This window comes from Hemibagrus wyckioides, linkage group LG15, assembly GCF_019097595.1.
Source record: "Hemibagrus wyckioides isolate EC202008001 linkage group LG15, SWU_Hwy_1.0, whole genome shotgun sequence".
NCBI lineage: Eukaryota > Metazoa > Chordata > Actinopteri > Siluriformes > Bagridae > Hemibagrus > Hemibagrus wyckioides.
In genome coordinates this window covers 16,902,726-16,928,578 of record NC_080724.1, presented here as the reverse complement: position 1 = coordinate 16,928,578, position 25,853 = coordinate 16,902,726, and the positions used below count along the sequence as shown (strand labels likewise).

Genomic DNA, 25,853 nt, shown 5'->3' with positions numbered 1-25,853 from the left:
TGCATGTAGCACGCATGTGCAATTGATTTATATCCATATATACCTATGTGTGTAAGTATTATTTTATTATATTATTATTACAGCCTGTGTAAATAGTGTGTGTGTGTGTGTGTGTGTGTGTGCGCGCGCGTGCGTGCGTGCGTGCGTGTGTGTGTGTGTTTCACTGCGTTTCGCCCTGAACGGCCTCCCAAGAAAAGTCTCTAGCACACGGTCCATGTAGTCGCTCACGCGCGTGCACGCCACCAGGTGGCGCGCGGGATTTGTGCCAAGCTGCGCGAGCGCAGAGCTGACCGGACTTGCGCGGTGTACGACAGAGCGCGAGCGCCAGCGGCACACTGTAACCGTAGGAGAAGAGCGTACGGGGCACGAGTCGGAGTGTGACCGGGTTGTGGCATGAATCTGAGACATGAAACGCGGTGAGCTGCTGAACCGAAGCGCGTCGTGGTGAGTGACAGCGTGTGTGTGTCTTTATAGCTTACATTAGCTGTGTACATGTTGTGTGTCTATGTGTATGTGTGTGTGTCTATGTGTGTGCGTGCTTGTTTTGCGGTGCGGCGTTTCAGTGAGCAGCTACAGCAGCATTATCAGGGACAACACAGGCTATTTCCTATTGCACTGAATATTCACACACACACACACACTCTGAAGCAGAGAACACAGAGAACACGATGGCGCTTTAGTGTCACTCCGCTTCAACATCTCTGGGTTCTAGATGAAGCGTCAGCGCGCGCTGGTTTGGGAGCTGGAATCTGAAACAGCGCCATGAATTTTCCCTTTAAACATGTCCTGTAGCTACACATCCAGTCTGCAAGGGTCTGTTTTTCTTTTCTAGACTATGACATCAGACAGCGTCCTTGTTCTTAGTCTACATGGATGTCGAATTTGATTCCCTCCCTAAAGAAAAAAAAAAAATATATATATATATATATATATATATATCTACAAGAGTCTACGAGCCGAAGTCTGAGCCTGTGTCCTAGACCGCATACTAGCGTACTGAATAGTGCGTGAAAATAGTACACACAGCACTGAACATGAACCTCCCTCCTACTCTTTAATAATGTAGTATGCATTTTAAGATGCACTCTAGGATTTCAGGCTAGGCAGCTTGATTCAAAACACAATCCTGAACAGCTTTGTTTTGCTATTTAATATCATAAATAGTAGCAAATGCACGGCAGAACTGGGGGCATGTTGAAAAACAATGACTTTAATAGCAGGGTTGTGATAGCAGGTCATTGTTGCTGTTTTATAAATACTGGTTGGGACCTGGGACCCGATCATTGATCTGAATGTCGATATCATTGGCCACATTTTTTTTTTTTTGCTAGTAGAGTGTCCACTATCCAGTGCAGAGGCTCTCAAACTTTCTGCTGCCTTCGACTAGGAAATAAATATTGACTCTATCAGTAGACCTTTATGTGATATGCATGGAGTCCATTTCTTCATATCAGTGAAATTGTATTAAAACATGATATTTTGACTATTATTGATAATTATTGCCAACTTTCCCTCTCATATTAGAATGCAATAAAATATAAATAAATAAATAAATAAAATCACATGCCCCTGCCTTGACAGTTATGGATCTGGTATACTACCTCAGCTAACATTTTAAGGATACAGACACATTTTATCAACAGTTCAGATCTACAAATATCCAGTTTGGAATGTTTAGAGCTGAAATTATGCATTCAGTGAAAAACAGGTACTAAACTGTGCTGTCCTCAGTGTTGGAGTGGTACCTTCTAAGATACACCTTGACGTATCAATTGCATGTGTTTTGTAAACAGAAAGGTGAATGTAGTACTCTTTCAAAGATTTACTCTAAAAAACCAAATTGCCTGCACCCATTTGTTATTTTTAAACGTGCCCTGTGTCCATGTTTCCATGTGTAAGATAACGGTACCACTACATATATATATATATATAGAGGGAGAGTGAGAGAATATTTGTATGTATACATGTAGCTACACTCTATGCTCCGGTATATGTAGGAATGTATACACATATGTTTTGTGTAGCACTAAATGTCATGTGTTTGCTCAACATTGCAAAGCTAACCGCTATCATGTTTTCACGCTATTGTAAGAATGCTATTTTTGTAACATTCCATCCAGCCCCTTTTAAGAAAAGAAAAAATATGAAATTCAATACAAAATGTTCTGAAGGCATTTATTTTCTTGGCTCTTGCCTATCCAGCAAGGAAATACTTATTTCTTCCTGTATGCGATATTTGATCTTGTGGACGTTTTAGGGAAAATCTTTAAAAGTCAAAACAGCTGTGAGTGATCTATGGTGTTTTGCTGATAGCGTAATTTGATGGTGGGAACGAGAACTCCATGAGAACTTTTTTTTTTTTTTTTTCCCCTAGCCTTGTATTTGACAGCAACTCACCATGTTTACTCATAACACACATCTTGTAAAGCATTCTTTGCTCTGATCTAATATTATGCTCTGTCCTGTCTCTGTTATCTCTCTATCGAACAAACAGACTCGGGCAGCTCGGAGATGCGGAGCCATCGGTGTTCAGCTCACTCGTGTTATTTGTGTTATTTGACTGTTTGCTTAACTCGGTGTCCTGGATCTCTCAGTCACACCCTGTGTGTGTTCAGACCAAGCTGCTACCCTCAGCTCTGTAAACAGGGTTAAATGCTGGACCTGGCTGAGGAAGGCAGCACTGCAAAACCACCAGGAAGCCAAGCAGGTAATGTGACCTCTTTAAAAACGCTAATCCGTAGTTTAAGTTTAATTTCCTGGTCTCTGAAAATGCGTCATGCTTTTAGAAAGCCACATTTCTGATCCAATTGAAATGCATTTAATTTTGAGAATTACGAATTCAAGGGCACTGCTGCTTTGAAACACGCTCATTACCTTTCACCTTCTGTTTCCTTCAGGATGTCTTGGGTCAGTGGCTTTTTAGTCACACGTGCCGACGAGCACAAGACGGCGTGGGGCGAGCGCAATGGCCGTAAGCGGTGGCGTAAGAGGGACTGGCGCCAGCGCTACATGAGCTGCCTGGCCGACCCTGAAGCCGCCGAAGCTCCGCCCCACACGGGAGCCGGTGCCGGCGCGAGCACCTTCAGCACACGCTGTGTCTGGCAAGAGGACCACTATGGGAAGAAAGGAGAGCTAGCCATCGAGGATGGTGAATCCAAGAGGATGAAGGAAGAAGAGGAGGACGAGAAGGAAGAGGACAGGGAAGTGGGCACGGCTGTTTTAGGATGCCTGTGGCAGCTCGCGCATGTTTTCCAGTCCAAGCAGTTCGAGTCGGCCAAACTGGAGCGCCTCTACCAGCGCTATTTCTTCCGGTTGAACCAGAGCTCTCTGACCATGCTCATGGGTGTGCTTGTGCTCGTGTGTGGCCTCATGCTGACATTTCACTGTGTGTACAGGACTCAGGACGTAAATGTCATCTACGTGTCGGTACTTTGTGTAGCAATGGCACTCTTCCTGGCCATGATGGTGGTGTGTAACCGCACCGGCTTCCACCAGGACTGCATGTGGATAGTGAGCTACCTAGTGGTGGCGGTCCTGGTGGTGGTGCAGGCGTTCGGCGTCTTCATGGTGGAACCTCGCAGTGCCTCCGAGGGCGTCTGGACTTCAGTGTTTTTCGTCTATATCATTTACACGCTGCTGCCCGTGCGCATGACAGCAGCGGTGCTGTGCGGAATGGCGCTCTCCTCCATCCACCTGATCACAGCCTGGCAACTCAACCAGGAGGACAGCTTCCTCTGGAAGCAGGTAAGTGGGAATGATCTTCATGCATTTTTGTTATGCAAGCGCAAGCATAACATATGGCAGAACAGCAGCATCTTGCTAATTGGGGTGGGCGTGAAACAATTTTTTTTTCCCCGCCCACGCTCACTGTTTTCCTAGAAATAGTGGTGTAGGTGGAGAGAAGCAACAGTTTTGGTGACATTGAAAATCCAGCAGCTTTTCAGCCAAGGTCGCTTTTTTTTTTCCCCTGCTGGCTTTGTGAATGTACACTAATTACTATACAGCAATTCAATATATACAAGCTGCTACACCCAAGTACTAACTGACTAAATTGTTTTATCCGTAAAACAAATAATTCAGTTATGAAATGTGAATCATACATCCGAATGGCCATTGAGTTGACAATGACATGGTGCTTGCATAATTTTACTATAATAACAGAAGAATGAACAGACTATCAAACAAAACTAGCAAATACAAGTAAATACCATTTTGCACTGAATTTATTGCCATTATATACACTGGGCATTAGCCAAAATAAACACTGTCATAGATGCTCACGTTTGAGTGAACACACACAGTAAAGTGAGACCAGACAGAAAACACACTTGTCAGTTGGCCTGTCAGCCAGATGGTTATTTTTACTACTAAATATAGTAAACGTGAACGCCGTATGCAAAATCTAATTGTAGAGTGTAGAGGCTGGATGCAGACGTGCACCCTCAAGCCCCAGGGACTTCACATTTCTGCTCTGCTCCAACGGCGTAAGCAACTCAGAGGTCAGTTTCTGCTAGTCAGGTCAAGAAGAATCATAAACTGTATCGCCATGAAACGCCGGTTTATTCAGGTTGCAGTTAGGAAGCATTAATCGGTTTATTTCTTTAACGCAAAATTGCATGCAAAAAAACATAAAAGGTTAGATTTGGAAAAAGTCGGATTTTAGGCCTGCCAGCTACCTAATTTATACACCTTAATGTTACAGTATTTCAGTATATACAAAAGAACAAGTAATATATCCCCAAATGTATGCCACACACACACACACACACTAATGCCACAGTCTTATGTAATATTTTTTCTATCTGTGTTCAATTACAGTATTAGCAATAGTGTAGAGATCGTTTATATTCTCCCACTCACAGAATACCTCAAACTCTGATAAGTTAGTATAAAACAGTATTCAAAAACATTTCATCTTTACATTTCACAAATAAACTGTAGCTTCGCAGTTTTGCACACAGACCCATAACAACAGTTTTGTCATTTAGTCCTGATTCTAAACCCTGTTTTTATTTAGTTAATTATACAACCCGATAGCTTTCAGACCTTTCGATAGGTTATACATCCTCAGTTCCGACGCCAATCCGAATCATCCAGCATCACTTTGCAAGGCAGCTGTGAACCATAAGGATGGGTCAGTTTTCAAAACAGCTGTTTGGCAAGAAGAGTCAGGAGGCTGGAACTGAGGTTTGTAGAGTCGTAATGTTTACTGGGCATTTTCAGGGAATCGTAAAAAAAAAAAGGTAGTTATTTTTATATATTAAGTACTCTTGTCTAGCTTACCTTCTCAAAGACTTGGAGGATTCTCCTTGTCATGAATATTTAGATCTAAAAGTAAGAAGCGGTCTCTGTGGTGGACTGGTTAGCTACAACTTTTATGGCATTTGACAGACACACTTTTTCAGAGCGAATTACATTTATACAGCTTAACAATTGAGGCTCAAGGGCCCAGCAGTGGCAACTTGGTGGTCCTGGGATTCAAATTCTCAACTATTTGATCAGTAGCCCAACATTTTAACCACTGAGCTACCTCTTCCCAGTCACAGCTAGATATAATGACCGATACAACAAATAAAATGCTGCTTTTAGTTTACCTACGCACATATTTTGTATAATATTACGCTATTCAATTCAATTGTAGCTTATGTAAGAGATCTGATAGGTTTGGGAAAACCCTTCAGATGTCGCTGTGGCTGAATTCTTGCAGCCAAAAACAGACAACAAACCAGGATTTAGCCAAAATATAGCACTGTGCATCAAAACGACTCAGGAAATATATTTATTTCCTTTTTTCATCTCGCCCTTGTCTGTCCTGCTGCAAAGATCATTCCCTCGTGATGAAGATGTCTTCGTAGCTGAGTGGGATTTCCTCCCACACGCTCAGATCGAGTTGTCGGATAGCCACACGCGGTAGAGAAACAGACACCTGCCTGATCAGTTTAGAATCAGACACCGGCGGTCAGTACATTTGCTGGAATCTTTCCTTGGCAGTTTTCTCGTCCGCTTCTCAGAGGTGACCGCCGTTTCAAGCGCTTTCAGTTCACTCCTGGACGAGACTCGTGTAAAAGATTCCAGCTTAGGAGCTTATGTAGTTTTCAGCTCTGACCATGTACAGGATTTTCTCAAGGAACCATACAGAAGTTAGTAACCATGTCCAGTGCATCCTTCGGATGTCTGCAGAAAAATTTGAGTGTCACACCGAAATTCTCCTTGTAGGCATTTGAGATAGAAACAGTATAAAAAGGACTGATGAGTGGATGGTGAACAGCACCTAACAGACTTCTTACTCATTTAAATGTCTTCATTTGAACCCTTCTTGTAATTATTTATTACCATATGTGCTGTGAAAAAAAAACAAGATATATAGCTACACACACACACACATACACACCACAGTCTTATGCAACAGGCAACCTCTAATAAATAAGTATAAGAGGTATTTATAGCCCTTTTGTCACCTTAGTATTTATAGTAAGCGGTTTAACAACGATCAAGCCACAGGAATGCTAACCTACCATAACCGTTCGATGCTTGGAGTTATTTACCGACACGTCTGTTTATGCAATCTGAACATGAGTCATGTAATTTGGTATTGTGTCATTGTATGCAAATCAGATGAGACACATGTTTCACTATTAAGGGCTAAAATTAGTTGCGAATAGTCAGACAGCATGTTTAGCAGCTGGACACTGTCAGTGTGTCACTGTGAGTTTAAACAAAGCGTCTTAGCGAAACTGCTGGAGGAGAAGAAAACATAGTGCTTGTTTTAAACCGTGTAAATAATCAGAGTTATTGTGTTTGATCACGAATCTGAAGACAAAGGAGATTGGGTTTCCTCATAACGTGCTTACTTAGCTTGACATCTCAATATCAAAAACTTGCGATAAATCATCCTTATGTTGGCTTTGGGCCATGTAATAGACACACACACATACAGGTAAGTGATCGAGTCCAGAAATCCTGAATAGGTGATTTTTTTTTTTTTTTTTGGGTCCCATAAGGGCCAATTAACGCCGAGGTCTTGCGTTGCACATCAGAAATGAGAACAGCTCACTTTGATTTTATTCTCTTTTCATTTTTTTTGGTTCTCCATCTCGCAAACCCGAGTACCGCGAGCACTTGGGCTGCTGATTTATTAATCATGAATTTACTAAAGCTTGTGCTGTTTGGAGATTTTTTTTTTTTTCCCTGGAAAGCTGAGCTGTGAGCTCTCTGCTTATTACCCAGCATGATAGAAATGGATCAGGGGATTGGCTGCTGATTGACTGTCCCCGTGTCCCACAGCGTGTCCTGCCACAGTTTCAGCATAGACATTTGGGATCAAGTTCCAGCCCCGCAGGCGATCGATGCAGGGAGTAAAGTCCACTGGTCATGGGCGATGTTGTGCTTGTTGTGGTATTGGGTTGGGGAAGGGAGGATTCGATACGATACAGGAGCTGTGACATGCAATGCAGGAAGCAGTGCGGATCAGCAGGAAGTCTGAGAGGGCGGACTGGTTAACAACAAAGTTTAATGAATAAGTAAATAAAAATAGAACAAGAACAGTAATAATATTAATATTAATAATATTAATAATAATACATGTTATTATTGTTGGTGTGTTTTTTATTATTATTATTTATTTATTTTTATTTATTTATTTATTTATTAGATAATAATAATAATTGTTATATTATTATTATTATTATTATTATTATATTCAAATACTAATCAATAATAACAAAATATTGCATTTTCACAGTCCTTTTTTTTTGTTAAACAGCAAAACTTGTTAATAGCTTGCTGGTTTTCCAGCTAGAGAATTTCAAAAGATTTTCCAGAACCTTTTTGTGCTGCGTTCAACTAAAACTCCTCACATGGAAACCACACCCTCAACGTTTTACCTGGAAAGTCGTCAAGGTGTCCTCAACCTCAACCCCAGCACAGTTCAGCACATGACTTCATATCGACATGGCTGCTCAGACTGCCAACAGTAGTAGTATTTGTTTTAATTAGCCTATAGACACACAAGTTAAATCTGTAACATTGATTATACAGGTTGCTGTTTTGAGGAGGCAGATAAAGCGATCGGTCCTATCAGTAAAGTTAACTGAAACAGCAATGCTTTCATGGTGGGTTTTTTTCTTTATTTTGTCGCAGAGGTTAAAGAGCGATTTAGCTCCCAGCTCTAGAGTCGAGGCAGACACAGCTATAATAACTGAAAGTTGACTCCGCCCTCTTTAGATAAACCAGTTAGCATGTCTAAAATATGAGGCATTTGTGCGGCGCAAAGGGAAGAAGCATTAAAACAATAGTAAACAGATTTAACAAACAAATCTGTAAGACACTATAAAGCCAACGAAGGGATTTAATTCAATTCAGTTCTATTCTAGAGCACATTTAACAATGGACAAGCAGCTTTAATACAAAATTTTAAGCATGTGTAGGATTTGGGCCTGTATCCTGATTCTGACCACAGCATTCTGAATCCATTATTGTGTTCATTATTTGGAAAAACACACATTTTTTAGTGTCAGCACTTTTTTTTTTATCTCATCGCAGATATCTGTAAAGGCTCAAGCCTGAGTGGGAAAAAAGACAAAACAGAACAAAAAGACAAAACCTAGGTCAAATATGTATTTAGTGCTTATTACATATGTATCAAAGGTCCCCTAAAAACTTCAGATAACCAGATTCCCACCTTTTCGCATGTGCACACGCATGATTATATCTTCCAACAGCGTTATGTATGATGCAGTGTTCGCAACAATTACCACTGACTTACACCAAGCGTTTTCTAGAACCTTCTCAAATATGTGCCTCGCACAAATATGGCACATTTTGTACCAGGAAATGAAACTTCATTGGGATTATATGTCATGGCTTTAAACAATATAACCCAGAATTATATTTCTCTATATATCTCATTACCTGGTCACTAACGTTCGGTTGCCATATCATTTAGAGATTTAAAAAAAAAAAAAAAATGGATTTAATAATGCTCTGTTTCTAAAGTGTTTTTATACACAAACCCTGACTGATACTTTCCCGGAACTTTTGTTTTGTTTGTATATGTTCTCTAACAACCTCCAGGGTCTTCGGCGAAGAGGAGCTATATCGATTTTTCCTCTGACCTCAACATCAAGGGGTATTTTAGTGTGGATTTATGAAGTATGAGCCCATTTTCAGGTCACATTTTCAACACTACGGAAATGTGGGAAAGTTCAAGGGAGGGTGAATATTTATTTTGTATCTACAGACAGTGTATTTAATGAAAGTGTATAGTGTGTTAGTAAGGTAGAGGAGCCACCAGAACAGCTCTTATCTAGGTCTTGTGCTATGTCCCAAATGACACACTATGCACTTGCACTATGCACTCTACTATTCTAGTGCTTGAGTTTTAGAAGGGTAGTATTACCTCAAAATGAACACTAGGAAACATCTTCCAGATCATAAAAAACACTTAGTCACATGTAATGAGACAAAGCTAGCAGATTAAGGTGAATTTTTAAAAAAATGTTGAAAAATAAATCGCACAACATGGGCTAATTTAAAACATTTGTAAGGCGTCTAGTTCACCGGAGTATCGTCAGATATTAAAAATAAAATATTTTCATCCAGCGCCAGCGCCTGGTAGCCCCGCCCCTCTTTTGTTACGTAAACGAAGCTGCTTATTAACGTGTTTTTGTTTGTTTATTTATTTATTTATTTTCAGTGGTTGAATAAATGCATCATCCGAGGGATTGAAGGTCACTTCTTTGAGTTAGAATACGTAGTATGAACACACCTCACTAATTATACTACACGATGATGAAGAATAGGGCATAAGCATGTGATTTTTCTGCTAACAAAACCTCTTTCGTTTACATTCGGCAGACACCCTTATCCAGAAGGACTTACAATTAATCTCATTTTATACAACTCAGGGTCAAGGGCCTTGGTGGACCTGGGATTCAAACTCACAACCTTCTGAGCGGTAATCCAACACCTTAACCACTAAGCTACCACTTCCCCCTTATGGGTGCCAGTGAGAGGAAAAAATTTCGACACAGTTTGTGATCTGAAATGATAAATAAATGTATAAAAATAAGAAATGTTCTCTGAGAGCTGGATAAAACATTTTAACACATAGAATAGAGCAGGACGTATATTTATCAGTATATTTATCCTTGTCCAACCTTCTGTTTTATTTTGCATTAGTCTGCATTTATTTACGTATTATTAATTGTTTTTATATATATTTATACATGCTCAGCCGTACAATGCTTTGTCGTACAGTGTGTGATTAGGATTTGAAAACATTTCAACGAGAACGAGGTGTTTAACGTCTGGCAATATTTGTGTTACGTACAATAGCGACAATGACCTCAGATCTCCGAAAGCATTTGCCTTTTGTTTTTTTTTGTTGTTGTTTTTTTTTTTATCTTCCTGTCATCGTCTGTGCTTAACTACTTATCTTGTCTTTTGTCGCTCAGATGTGCAGAGCTTAAAGAGCAATTTAGCTCCCAGCTAGACTCGAGGCAGACACAGCGGTAATAACTGAACGCTGACTCCGCCCTCTTTAGCTAAACCAGTTAGCATGTCTGGAATGTGAGGCATTTGTGCGGCACAAAGGGAAGAAGCATTAAAACAATAGTAAACAGATTTAACAAACAAATCTATAAGACACTATAAAGCCAACAAAGTGATTTAATTCAATTCAGTTCTATTTCTAGAGCACATTTAACAATGGACAAGCAGCTTTAATACAAAATTTTAAGCATGTGTAGGATTTGGGCCTGTATCCTGATTCTGACCACAGCATTCTGAATCCATTATTGTGTTCATTATTTGGAAAAACACACATTTTTTAGTGTCAGCACTTTTTTATCTCATCGCAGATATCTGTAAAGGCTCAAGCCTGTGTGGGAAATAAGACAAAATAGAACAAAAAGACAAAACCTAGGTCAAATATGTATTTAGTGCTTATTACATATGTATCAAAGGTTCCCTGAAAACTTCAGATAACCACCTTTTCGCATGTGCACACGCATGATTATATCTTCCAACAGCGTTATGTATGATGCAGTGTTCGCAACAATTACCACTGACTTACACCAAGCGTTTTCTAGAACCTTCTCAAATATGTGCCTCGCACAAATATGGCACATTTTGTACCAGGAAATGAAACTTCATTGGGATTGTCACGGCTTTACACAATATAACCCGGAATTATATTTTTCTATATATCTCATTACTTGGTCACTAACGTTGGTGTTTTTTTGTTGTTTTTTTTTTTACCTTCTGTCATCTGCACATCTGTGCTTAACTACTTATCATGTCACAAACATCAAACACAAGCACTCATCATCACTGCTGCCCGAGGAGACGGCGCGGCCTTAATCAGTTCAGCGTGACTCCGCTCTCGGCTAGGCGAAAAAGAAAAAGCAGCCAGCATTTTAATCATTTTCACGCGTGCGTCTGAGTTCAGCGTGATCTTTGCATGTTAGAGTGCCATGGTGCTGTAATTGCACTGTTTTCTGTGAAAAATGAAAGCACTGTGTTAGCTAATGAAAAGGCATTCAGGCTTTGGATCCTTCTCTGTGAATACGAGGCCTGTTCACTCAGCGTGGGATGGTGCGTGCACGTCCGCATGCACGGGGGGACATGCGTCTCGCAGGCGTCGCACGCCGACACCGGCTAAGCCGAGGAAGTCCGCTTATCTGCCGAGAGCACATCAAGAGCATCTGTCTCTTTCTCTCGCACTGGAGGGTACAAGGCGTTCGTCGGCGACGTCCGAGGAGACAATAGCATCCTTTGTGAGGACGTGCCGGGGTGAATGTGATGGAATGTGTTGCGGCGACCCTGTGAAACAGTGCTGGAGTGAAAAAATGGGGACAGTGAATCTGACTAGCGTGCTTCAAGGAAGAAAAAAAAAATCCCGCCTATGCTACTGGCCCTCATTCTCCCACTGCATTTTTCTTGTTCTCTCTGCTCTCCGCTCTCCATGACAAGTCTGTTGTACACTAAACAGAAAGCGAGGTGGTGCTGCGCTTAATTCTTTTGACAGGTGTGCTTCGTAGCCATATGTGGATGTGGATTTTTATTTTGATTTCTCCTTAACAGTGCCTTGTATGGACTAAGAAAGTGAACGGATGGCCTCTTTCTGCTCTTTGTATGTGTGTGTGTGTTTAGTCACACAGCCAAATTAAAAGTTTTCCACAGAGACCTCTCAAAGTGACATGTGGATGTTTATTGTTCAACCTTAAACGTGATTTTAAGAACTTTTTTCTGTAATTTGGAAAGGAAATACAGCAGAACCTGTTTGTCGTTATGAGAGTGACGGGGTCTGCGAGTTTAATGGCTCACAAGTGTAAATAATGCTCACTTATGAACATTTCCTGTATAATACTGTATCAATAGTAGCCCATGGCAACCAGGCAATCTATGTACACCTCTATATGGTTGAACCATGTGGTACAGCAGGTAGAGAGTCAGGACTCACAGCTCCAGCATCCAGAGTTCAATCCTGAGCATGAGTTTCTTATTATTATTCACAAGGGTTTCTTTCTGGTATTTTTTGGTTTCCTCCCATCTCTAAAAAACATGCCAGTGGACAAGCTGCCCTAAATTGCCCATAGATGTGAAAGCATATGTGTGATTGAGTGTGTGTGTGTGTGCATGTGCTTCCCCGTGATAGGCTGGTGTCCTGTCTCAGATACAGTATATATTCCTGTCTAGCGCCCAGTGTTCTTGGGATAGACTCCAGATCAACCACAGCCCTGACCCAGATAACGTATTTGCTGAAGATAAATAAACGTATAGCCCGAATCGAGCAGCGCAGTTTGGTGTGGCTTCTTGCACACACACACACACACACACACACACACACCACACACACAGGTCATTTTTCGGCACACACCAATTCAAAGTGATACGTCTGTGGAATCACAGGAAGAGATGACATGTCCAAAGTCAGAAACCCGAGCGAATGAAAATCCCAGTGAAAGAATGAAGTGTTAAAATGGAAAAGTAAAAAAAAAAAAGACGATTACATAAGCAACGTTTTAAACATTGTGACTTTGTATTTGTGTTATAATATTCAGTTCCAGATGTGCTTGTCATCCTGCCAACTTGGAGAAATTCGCATTAAGCTCTATGCACTAACACATACTGTGTCTCCTGCACAGTTCTGCAGCTTTTCACTGTTAAACTGTCTGATTGATCATGACATCTAGTAGTCCTGCGGCATTAACCTGCTTCACATTTTAACCTGCTTCACATTTTGTGTGTTTATCGTGTTGTAATTTCTTTAACCAGCATTTTTCTTCTTCTTTTTTTTTTACATCACTCCCAATATACGCTCAGTTCGTACCACAATGCTGTTGAATTCTCAGATCTGATTGCTCAAAAGCTGATTCTAATCCCAGCTTGTTTGAATATGTCCTTGTTGCTATAGTAACAGGTTATTAAGAAGTACTTACGCCGCATAAAAAACGATTGTATGATGCCGAGCTTTCTGTAAAGAGATTTTGTAACACTTTAAGAAAGAGTGAACGAACAAGTGAAGGAAAGACTGTTTATAGCTGCTATAATATAAGGCGGTTTTCACACCGCATGCATCTGCTGTGATCCGAATCTGAGTTCCCGGGTTCAGACTCACTTGATTCTTTAAACCCCGGTAAATTTACCTTCATCACAAACATGCTTGTAGGACACAACAACTTATTATTATTATTATTGTTATTATTATTATTATTAACAACTCTTATTATTGTTATTATGGTAGGCTTCCTGGTGGTCCAGCGGCAGGATCCCATGCTCTCATTGCTGTGCCCTGGGTTCGATTCCTGGGCAGGGAGCTAACCCAGCCGCTGAAGAGTTAACTCTCAGTGCTGGTCCCAAGCCTGGATTAAATGGGAGGGTTGTGTCAGGAAGGGCATCCGGCGTGAAACGTGCAGACCAAATAATCTGCTTTAGCGACCCCAAACAGGGAGCAGCCGGAAGAACAACAATATTATTATTATCATGCTGTTATGTGCAGTAAGGCATCTCACGTTTTCTGTAGCCTATAACGTTCACCTGCTCTCATGTATGTCCACGTGTGTTGAGGAAACTAATGATGTTGGACGATTGGATAAAAAGCAAGCACAGGTTACTTTACTTCCTGAGCAAGTGCAAACTCGAGTACGAGCTGCGTTCATGTTCATGAGACGGTTCCAGTGCAACCGAACCGTCTAGGGTTCAGTCCTGAGGTGTGCTTCCCAGTCCACACTGGCTTTCACATTACCAATTTTTCATGTAAATAGTGCTCTGTTCCAGTGTGAAAGCTATTAATAGATTAATAAAGTGTCATAAGTTTTAATAAAAAAAAAAAAATTGTAATCGTTGTAGTATAAGAGCCATTACGGACTTACCAGTGCAGTGTGTTCTACTCCTTCCTGGTTTAGCTTCTTGTACTTTGTGTTCTTGGCCGTAAAAGAAGTCTGCTTGGTCGCCACGAGAACGAGGTTTTAAATGTCACCATTTAACGTTCTGATGACAAAATTACAAAAGCTTTTTATATAATATTTTTGGACTGACGCCACTAAATGTCATGCCGATCACTGCACCAAACGTAACTGAATATGTGTTTCCTTATTCTTGCAGTAAATTTAGCCAACATTGTTCTGCCTTTCTGTAGGATCTCGCATCACAACAATTTGAACGCATGCGATGCTAAAGTTTGCTGCAAGTGTGTAAAACGGTACCACAACACAACCCAAGCACAAATGGAAATAGATGTACAGGAAATGTGTTAATGTGCATTTCCTGTATCACAGAATTCCTTTTTATTTCTCTCCTTGGCAAGCGCACTGAAGCAAGCCGCATTTCTGCTTTACGATGGTGAGCTGATTGGATGTTGACAGCACTTGTTTGGAAAATCCATTGTAATTTGTAGCTAAACAAACAACATCAGATACATTTTAGGGTTCTAACTAGGTTTGAAGTGATTGCGGCTGTCTGTAGGACTGAAACGGAGAAGCAGACGTTATCACGGTCCATTTGTCTGCCCCGCCATAATACATCTCATGGGCGAATAAAAGGTCAAGATTAGATTCTGAGATTTTGACATATACCAAACGCAGCACATATTCTATCCAGCTTTTGTAGAAACAAACCTTTGGCTCGAAGAGTGTTAGTGAAAATGTCTTGATAACGAAAGCTGGATGTTGCCTTGCAGCCTGAAACCATTTCAGCCGGATTGTGTCTTCCTTAAATTGTCGGAAAAACAGTGACAGCACAAACATTCCAAAAGACGTATCACATCCTTCATCATGCGTGACGTGGCGGTTGTTCCGTCTGGGCTGACCAGAGTCTTTCTTCTTCTTTTTTTCTTTTCCCCCCAAAACCTGAGCTAAGCGTTCATGTTCTTCTCAGTCAGGAGTGCAGTGTTGCTGTCGTGATGCCAGTTTTGCTCATTATCTTCCTGTTGATGGAGGTTTTGGCCGAGAACACAGGGACCTGTGCCGCCCTTCAGGGTGGCATCTAGGTTTTTGTTTCATTACAGATGAGAGATTTTGCCCGGACACCACCTTTTTGGAACACTGTTGTCTCAAAAAATGTCTCCATCTGGACAACAGGGCTTTAATTGTGGTTTGGTGGAACTCCAGGCTATGGAAATGTCAGGTTAGTCATTTCCAGAATGAGAGATTCACCGACTTACAAAAAGGTCTTTGAATGTGAACAATCATGTTTTGTGACTAAAACATTGGACCGCCGATTTCACCCTGTTGCAAAAGACCAGAATTAGTCCAAATTGTACTTTCCAATTGAAGTAGTTTCAACATCCAGTAAACATTTCCATTTACCAGATGTTTAAGGATCAAAGGTTTTGCTCAAGGGATTAATACTGAATCTGTGATAGTCCTGGGATTTGAACTCACAAACTTCTGATTTTACACTTAAGGACTAACCTTTGGAAACTTTGGCGCATCCTGTTATATGAAAACAATGCATTAGGGGGGTGTGATGAGGCACAACATGGCTGAAGTGAATGATTTTCATATAACAGCATGTATATGTGTGTTATTACGCTTACATCACAGCAGTCTGTCAGTGATTGTAATGTTTTTCATCTATTAACACTTTTTAACAGGATATAGTTAGATTTTTACGATAAACTCTCTCTCTCTCTTTCTCTCTCTCTCTCTCTGGAACACATAAACTCCTCTGTCCTGAAGACTTATTTTCACAATGAGAAAAATCGACTATTACAAAGCGATTACAACCGAGTCTCATTCCATAAACGCCAAATAAACGCTTTGGCTGCATGCGCCTTGTGATGATGATGTCACACAACGTGTCTTGGCCCAAATCTGAGGTAAATTTTAAACATTGCAAGCTCCTCAGAATATCACAGATTTTACTATTTTGCACTCGTTTCTGCGGACGCAAAATCGCTAAAAACCCGGAGGGACGGTTTTATATATTTAGAAAAAGTTATTTGTGAATAAATGTATAATTTTGTATATACAGTAGGAGATGAAAGTGTTAGTGACGTAATAGTTTCCATCACGGGATTGGAAACTATTCAAAAAGTTGTTTTTTTCCATCTTTTTTGATAAATGTGAGACAAGGCTGGATATAAGTTACGGCTGTTATAATGTAATTCTTAGGAGAACTAGCATAGCGTAACCATAAATGGACAGCAATTGTGACATGTAATCCATTAATATGGTACAAAAATTGTAGTTGTTAGCCAATTGATGTGGTGTAAATGATTTGAATGAATGACTTATGATTATATACCTCGCATATAAGTGTATTATTTGTCGCTCGTGTGATTGGCATTTACAAGCCAACCACTGTGATTATGTTGAAAGTAGGATTTGTTATACGGCTCTGCCTGGGGGTTTGTTTAATTGTTGTGAACTTTTAAGAAACATCCGAGGAATTTACTTTGTTATACACGTGTGTGCCTCAGATTAAAAAGAAGAAGAAGAAGCATAATCATTTAAAACACTACACATTAAAGGATGGTTTTGAAGCTAATGATTAGATTAGGTGCAATAAATTGTGGTAGAAAATAATAATAAAAATAAAAATAAATAAAGAAATAATGAAATAATAAAATAGTAAAAAAAAAATTATAATAAATAAATAAATAAATAGGGAAATAAAAATGAATGACAGTGTGCATAAACCTGTCACAGTATGACATCTGCCATATGACAGCCTGCTCTATGATGGTCACATTATTCATGATGGTCCATAATCCCATGCCACGTCTATGTGCATTAGGATTAAAACATGTGACATAGGATTAAAGTTCTTTCCTATTTTTGGGGAGGTGTGAATTGAAACATGATATAACCACCTGCACATGATTAACGTTGAAATATGCCGATCGTAAAACGCTGTCCTGAGCTGTTAATCATAGTGGAAGAGCTCGTTCCTGTCACCGTAAGCCTGCTGTAAAAGTCCGTGTGGGGGAGATGCACCGAGATACGCTGATCTCATACCACCGCTGATAGCAGGAAAGATAAGTGGATGTTATTGTCTTAGTCACGGGTTTCAGGTGCACGTGGTGTAATTAGCACAGAGGCATTCCTCGCATGCTGCATGCGTGGGTGTGCGCCGGCATTCGTGTCAAACAGAGGTGAAATGTCAGGTGTGTTTAGTGTGGGTGAGACTCACTTCCAGCTGTCACGAGTTCTGCACTAACATATGGATCTGCTGCCGGGAATCGAGCATGTGATCAGTTAACATTCCTCGAGTGCGGAAACATGGGTTAAAAAGATTGTTAGAGGTCGAAAGAAACAGCGGGGTAAAGAATGTTCAGGGTTCGTAGTTGATAGATTGTATTGATATATCAAGAATTTTAATCAAACATCTGGAGAAGGTTTGTTATTAAAATAGCTTATAAATATGCAAACAACCAGTTTATAACATTGGTACAAAGTGTATCTAAGAAACTGTTAGTGATTTTCAGAAATATTAATATTTTATTGCTAGAGTTTTAAACATTAAACATTAAAAACATCCTGACTGTGTTGTTTACATCTTGAAGGTTTTTCTCCAAAACTGGATTTTTTACTAGCATCCATGACCACAGAGGCTTTAAATTTGAAAAAGAAAAACAGGGGATAGAAAATACAGACTATTTGCTGTGAAACGTAATAGGATGTGTAATCTAAAAACACGAGACGGTTTTAAAGTGAAAAGTAACAAGCGTATAATGTGGTGAAATAGAAATAGAAAAGAACATCTAACAGGAGTCGAGTATGTTGCCAGTGTATTTCCGCATGAGAAAACCTAGTTATCATATCGACCGCTTCGAGCGAGACAGTCGTGTAAGCCATAATTGTCTTAAATGTGTTTTTCGTCCTTATTATTCGGAAGCCTAGAAAACAGCACTTGATCCAGCACGTCCTGTTACGTTGCATTTTCCTTCGTCATATCACGTGGCGGCAATAATGTGTGCACGCAGCTTGAAATGAAAATGAAAGATTCTAAATTGAGGACATAGTGTGTGCACAGAATGTAGGTTTTAGTTGTCTATTTTTAGCTCACGGGTATGAAAATAATATGTCAGTGTTCTATAAAAACATCATGGAGAAGAGCGTTTCTCTGCTACATTTGATGATATGAACATTCTAAAGGTATATTATGCACACACTCCTCGTTGAGGGGAGTTTTGTTTTGTCCTGAGAGATACAGTTTAGCGCCTTTTGTTTTTCCTGACAGTATTCACCGTATTGCGGTAACCTCTGTGTTTGTTCCTGAGGAAACAGTACTCTATGAGACCGATGACAAAAGCATAGTTTTTCTCTTGGAAATCAAATGACGCCACCTCGGAAATTTGATTCTCTAGGTTTCCAACAACATTGTGGCATATTGCAGAACGCGAACAAAGCCCCTTTAAATGACTCATAGGCCGAGTCTTTGTACGGCCTGGCTCAGTCTCTCAGCTCTCTCTCTCTCTCTCTCCGATAAAGTTAGCAGCGGTGAGCGATAGAAATGAGGATTAATGATCAGTGAAATGCTGCACTTGAAATAACTGTGGCGATAAGAGTAATAATAGCACGTCTAATAATAGTAAGTGAAGGGGTGATCGCATTAAAGCCTCTAATAGCAGATACTGCATGGCGTGTTAATGACCGGTGCTTTATATCACAGGAACTCCGCGGCCACAGCAACTCGACGGTGGGTTATTGCCAACTGCTACTATCTGTATTAATGGAGTGAAGTGTTGATTTTCATGGCATGGAATCCGTGTGGAATGTTTGCTCGCTTGAAGGGCCTCTTTGTTAAGAGCTGCTGTGAACATCGCAGTCCAATGCTTATTTGCACATTCAGTAAACCAGCTTAATCTAATACTCGTGGTGGAATTTGCTTTATTCGTGCACGAGGAAACGTTCTACCTTTTAACCCATTCATACGTGGCATCAATATTTATGTTTCGAAGGCTTTATCAAGAAAATATGCACCTCCAAATCATTTGAGACACTTTAATTCATTCCTATGTTGATATTAAAATCGTCCTGATTTCTGCTGCTTCTTGGGTGTTTAACGCTCTCAGTGCAGCGTGGCTCTTTGCTTTCAACACAGAATGAATAAGAAGTTGTGCCTGACTCACATGAACATTGTTTTTATTTCAGATACATTTTTCCTCCACTGAAATTGGGAGATGTGTTAGGATTTTATATGGAATTTTTATTATAACCAGCAGATGAACTGATTAGATATTGGAATTGATCCAAAGTCTCACAGCAAGGACAAGCGGAATGTGGTAGCTTAGTGGTTACGGTGTTGGCCTACTGAGTGGAAGGTTGTGAGCTTGAATCCCAGGCCCACCAAGCTGCCCCTAAGCAAGGCCCTTAACTCTAAATTGCAGTTGTATAAAAATGAGCTATAAAATGTAAGTTGCTCTGGATAAGGGTGTCTGCCAAATGCCAGAAATGTAAGTGTCTGAATTTCTGTTCAATCAGAGACTTTAGTTATATTTTCAAGTCCAGACCATTTTTTCTGCCTAAGATTTTGGCCATCAGTCCAAACAGTCAGCTTGTCTGCTGGTCAGTATGAAGTGTTTGTTAGTGTGAAGTAGAACTCGACACATTAGCCGAGTCAATTCGTGAAGCTTTTATTGTCATGTCAGTCATATAAAGCTGGTACAGTAGACGGTGAAATGAAACAGGATCATAGTGCTGCAGAAAAGACAGAACTACAAGAAGCACTAGAAACTAGAACACAGTTTTGTAATGAATAAAGTGTGAGTCAAAATGCTATGGATTCAGACATAAAAGACACTTAACAGCTAAGATGATGATGTGTTTTTGTGTTGCCAACGTATAGCATACGTGAAGTAACAAAAAAGACAAAACTTGTTGGCATCCCTGTTAACACCATTGGCATATAAGACATATTTAGGGAAAAAAAGGCATATAAAAATCATAAATGATTTCAAATACAACTAAAGAAATGTTCGATATGTTAATAAATATTGCGTGCATGAAAGGGTTAATATGTAGCTTGAAATGTGGATACATTCTAAATGGTACACTCTAAAAAAAACCTAGCAGTAAAGTTTAAACGACTTTAATAAACAGTGACTGGAGTGGAGATTCCCATGACTCTCAAAAAGAGTTTTAATAAAACACATAATTCCAAAGTTTCTTTGAGGTCAAACGAAGCGCTTTCTGTTAAACCAGATGTGCAGAGCGAGTCCGTAGCACATACAGCGTATTGAAATGTGTATTGAATTTTGCCAGACTTGCTGTGGGAGATTTGAGAGCTGCAGCCAAATAATAAGAGTGTAATTAAAATAGGAGGAATATAGGTGAGCGACCGAATGTATCCGAGCGTGAAACAAACCCTCCGAAAATGTAGTAACATGCAGACAAAAAGCCCTATACATGACACGATGTCTTTGTTTATTATTAGTTTTGGATCATGTCATGTCGTGTCACGTATTATGTCATGTTCTGTTAATGAAGGGAGTAGGTCATATTTACATTGGCTCCATTTTGAGTTCTCCAGTTCAATTGAATTACAGACTATGAGTCGTCCTGTGACATTTGTCGACTCGGTGATATTTGGATATGATCATTAGAACATCGTATTAACAGCAGAAGATGTTCAGGAAATCCAAGTCAGCTCCGGAACCATGTCAGCACGCACGAGGCCCTAGCGCTTTCATCCGGCTCGCTTATTAATAAAACGCTTTTGGCTTTAGTCACCATGCCAAATCTCGAACCAGTTCAGAGGCAAATTTTTCATCCCGGTGCTCAAGACAGAGAGCATGATGCCAAAAGCCACCAAGATGGAGATGACATCACTTCACTGACCCATTTTTGAAGATTACATGTGTTTTTCTTTGTCCAAAGGAAACAATGGCGCTTTGTGTTGGCTGTTTGTGTTGGTAACCCGAACGATTCCAGTCTAGAGACAACGTACGTCTTTAAGTTCGTTCTGGTCAAATCAGGTGAAGTCCGTGTCGATTGTTATCCCGTCCTTATTCTCGTCATGCCTTCGGGATCACCATACAACATACACAACCATGCACGGCCTCTGTAGTGGAATGATTGAAAAATTGCATTTGAATTCCAATTACTTAACCCATTCAATTATTTAGATGCATTTCAATTTTTAATGAAGCTGTACTGTACATTTATAGTGCTATAGGCAGCTGCACTGGAGTGTGTTTGTGTAGCATAAACCACGGTGAACATGAGACAACACCACAATTTTAGCGTTTTATATATATATATATATATATATATATATATTAGTTGTTGATGTTATTTTAAAGCTAGTTGTTATTTACCTAAATCCACATCTTCTGTTCACTCTATATGAGCAATATAGCGGTGTTATAGAGAAGCGCACTGTCCTTTGGTTTACTGAATGACTTATATAATAATGTGTACTTATATATATATATATATATATATATATATTATAAACCTTAATGGCTTTGTTTGTTTGTTTGTTAACTGATATTGAGCTTGCAAATCATCTGTCAGTCATTCTCAGTTTCTACTCACATTAGAATATTTCTACGCTCTGTACAACATATTTGGAGAAAATCAGCAACTGTTGGGGAAAAAGTACCTTTTCATCACTTAGATGTTCTTCTTCTACTTTGCGTGTTGTATTTAGTTAAAAAGTTTGTTTGTTTAAACATTTCAAGTACTTTATTGGCAGGATAGTTAGCATACGATATTTAAAAATGAAATAAAATAAATTAAAATACAATACAATTAAATTAAATTAGGAATACATATTTTATGTAACGTATTATAGGGATTTATTCTGAGCAGGGTCATCTGCTCAAAAGGTTTAGGAGTCACTTCAATTCACTTGACCTGCCTGAGGTAACTAGTAAAACACAGGAAACACATTCAAATGTGCTTCTCCTTCGATTATGTAAACACTAAGGAAATTTAACTAGTATTCAAACAGTGACATTTGTTCAGTCCGGCTCTGTAAACATTACTACTTAAAGCGCAGAAATGTGTCAGGGTCAGTGTTTATACTGCTGTTTTAAAGTGCAGCACAATACTATAAATCCACAGGTATAATGGCTAACTCCACTGTATCAGTGACTGTGCACATGCCATGTGACTGTAAACCATCTCCAGTATGACACGAGACGGAGAAATAAGAAAGTCCTTGGCACGTCGGATTTATTGCCGACCTGCTCTGCAGCGTGTCTCAGGAGCGTGGCCAGGCTCAGAAGTGTAGAATTCTCTATATCTGGCGTCCTTTTAGTCAGATGATGTGGGTGTTAATGTAAACAATACGTCATGTTCAGACCAGAGCCACGTGCCTTATCACATGGGTTTTTGACCTTGTGCTTGTGACAGCGTCTGAACAGTCCTTCCCAGTCCCACTGCTCTGAATACGAATGAGGGGAAGCAGGGGACAGAAAGTGGCTTATGGAACTGATGTTACTGCATTGATTGAGCCATTAAATGCCATTAGCTCAGTATTTTCTATATCATTAGTTACTGTCTTACCAGGTAAGATAAATGCATCACTTTAATTTCCTTTTCTTTCCAATTTCTGTTTTCTTTCCTACCTTTCCCTTAGTACTTTAATTCAATTCCCCCTTTCCTTTCCTTTCCTTTCCTTTCCTTTCCTTTCCTTTCCTTTCCTTTCCTTTCCTTTCCTTTCCTTTCCTTTTTTTCTTTTCTTTTCTTTTCTTTTTGGCTTTCTTTTACCTTTTCTTTCATTTCTTAGGTTAATTTTGTTTAATTTTCAACTTCTTTTTTCCTTTTCTTTTCTCCCCCTTCCTCTCCATTTCTTTCCTCTCATTTCCATCTTTTTTTGTACTTTCCTTTGATTTTCTTTTCCATGATTTCGCTTTTCCTTTCCTTTCCTTTCCTTTCCTTTTCCATCATTTCCTTTCCTTTCCTTTTCCTTTCCTTTCCTTTCCTTTCCTCCTTTCATTTCCTTTTCATTTCATTTCATTTCATTTCCTTTCCTTTCCTTTCCTTTCCTTTCCTTTCCTTTCCTTTCCTCATTTCATTTCCTTTTCCTTTCCTTTCCTTTCCCTTCCCTTCCCTTCCCTTCCCTTCCCTTCCCTTCCCTTCCCTTCCGTTTTCCATACTTTCCTTTCATTTCATTTCCTTTGCATTATTTCTTATTCTGTTTTCTTTCCTTCCATTTTTTATCTGTTTCCTTTCCTACCATATCCTGCCCCAGACTCCTGTCAGGTTTTCCTCTGTAGTTACGTGACTGATTTACAGTTTCCCTCAGTTATACAAAAAAAGATCCCTTGAAGAGAAGAGAACAAGGCACTAACAATAATTTCACTAAACGTGTCTCGCCATTTTCATTGTTCTGCTCTGGTTATCGATGACAAACAACACTTCACTCTCCACACACAGCTGAAGAGCACTCCTCAGTCCCACTTCCCACTGCTTTGAATACGAATGAGGGGATGGAAAGTGGCTTATGGTACCGATGTAACTGCATTGATTTGAGCCATTAAATGCCATTAGCTCAATAATTCCTGTATCATTAGTTATTATCTTAACAGGTAAGATAAATGCATCTGCGTGATTAGTTTTTCACTGTGCCCATGAGAAATCCTTGCTTAATCCCAGTCTCAGGTCTCTTGCACACAATATTCTTCCTCCATTCTCCATCCACGCTAATTTGTTGATGTCCTCATGTGGCTTCTCTGAACTCCGTGCCAAAACACCATCCCTTTCTCAGCAGTTTGTTTTGGTAATCCCAAGGGTAGGATAATTATAGCGCTATAAAAAGGAAATGCACCTCTTGCGAAGCTCTTAAAGCCTATTTTATAGTACGGAATTGCATGACTGACTCCATGGTCTATTTGTACACTTGCTCTTTTCCTCCAGACGACACGGTAATCTATCAGCAGCCTTGGGCTTCATAGCGCTATGAATGATGAAGAAATAAGCCTTTCTAGAGCAGAGAGCATGGAGCGAGAGAGATATGTAGAGATGAATGAAGAGAAGGCTAATACTAAATGACTTGGCAAGTAAGTTTCTGTCAGTGCACGAGATTTCTCCAGACGGAGCGCAGCTTTTCTCCTTAGCACTCGACATTTTTTATCTCTCCGCTGAATACTTTCGATTGTTTCGGACGGATCAACAAGCCGCTTTACGTTGCACGTGAGCCAAAAACAGCATTTCAGCTCTTCATAAGCTCTGCGGCTTGCATGTATGGCAGAGGAAACAAGTTTAAAAGACCTGTTTAATGTCAGTATGTCACTGTCTTCTGAAGCACATGGGGATTCCTCATTCATCGTACAGAGCAACATTTTCCCCACTGATTCAGTTCACAGCGTTATTACTATGACATTATTACTTGTACGCTTATCTCGGCTTATTAATGTGTTGTTATGATTGTGTGTGTGTGTGTGTGTTCACCTACAGAACATGATCCTCTCTGGGTTGATTACTACTTTAGCGGCTAGAGTGCTCCCTATCTTATATAACACACCTCTGAAACCAGAGATCTCCAGCAAGACTTCCCAGAACCAGACTCTGTGGTCGACTAATCTTGGTTCTATTTTATCCTCTCCTCACCTCTCCAACAACTATCCTCTCTGCTTCTCTGCTTTTTTATTCATTTTCATCTTTTATTTTTTTCTTTCCTTTCTTTTCATTTTTTGTTTCTTATCTCGTTTTCAATTTTCTTTCCTTTCCTTTCCTTTCCTTTCCTTTCCTTTCCTTTCCTTTCCTTTCCTTTCCTTTCCTTTCTCTTAGTTTCTTTTTTTTTTTTACTTTTTCTTTGACCTTTTTGCTATTTCCTTTCCTTTCCTCTCAATTTCTTTTATTTTCATTCTTTTCCTTTCCTTTCCTTTCCTTTCTCTTAGTTTCTTTTTTTTTTTACTTTTTCTTTGACCTTTTTGCTATTTCCTTTCCAATTTCTTTTATTTTCGTTCTTTTCCTTTCCTTTCCTTTCCTTTCCTTTCCTTTCCTTTCCTTTCCTTTCAAATTCTTTCATTTCTGTTCTTTTCTTTTCTTTTCCTTTCCTTTCCTCTCAGTTTCTATTATTCTCGTTCTTTTCCTTTCCTTTTATTTCCTTTACTTTCCTTTCCTTCCCTTTCCTTTCAATTTCTTTCATTTCTGTTCTTTTCTTTTCCTTTCATTTCCTCTCAATTTCTATTATTCTCGTTCTGTTTCTTTTCTTTTATTTCCTTTCCTTTCCTTTCCTTTCCAATCCTTTCCTTTCCTTTCCTTTCCTCTCAATTTATTTTATTTTCGTTCTTTTTTCTTTCTTTTCCCTTTCTTTCAATTTCTGTTCTTTTCCTTTAGTTTCCTTTCCTTTCCTTTCCTTTCCTATCCTCTCAATTTCTTTTATTTCTGTTCTTTCCCTTTCTTTTCCTTTCCTTTTCCTTGATTTTGCTTCTTCTTTTACTTTTTTGCTAT

At 39.6% G+C, this 25,853-nt stretch overlaps 1 protein-coding gene across 2 annotated transcripts in view; it reads left to right on the top strand.

Moving 5' to 3' along the window:
* Positions 1 to 286: 286 nt before the first annotated feature.
* The window catches only part of adcy6b (adenylate cyclase 6b), a 70,351-nt gene continuing 44,784 nt past the window's right edge, over positions 287 to 25,853 (top strand). Inside the window, exons 1-3 of one of the 2 annotated variants that reach the window (XM_058409645.1) lie at positions 287 to 444; positions 2,495 to 2,707; positions 2,898 to 3,744. In XM_058409645.1, the coding sequence (XP_058265628.1) occupies positions 2,899 to 3,744 (846 nt within the window). In that variant the 5' untranslated portion in view covers positions 287 to 444; positions 2,495 to 2,707; position 2,898. The remainder of the gene's footprint in view (positions 445 to 2,494; positions 2,708 to 2,897; positions 3,745 to 25,853) is intronic. The other variant, XM_058409646.1, reaches the window with a different exon arrangement.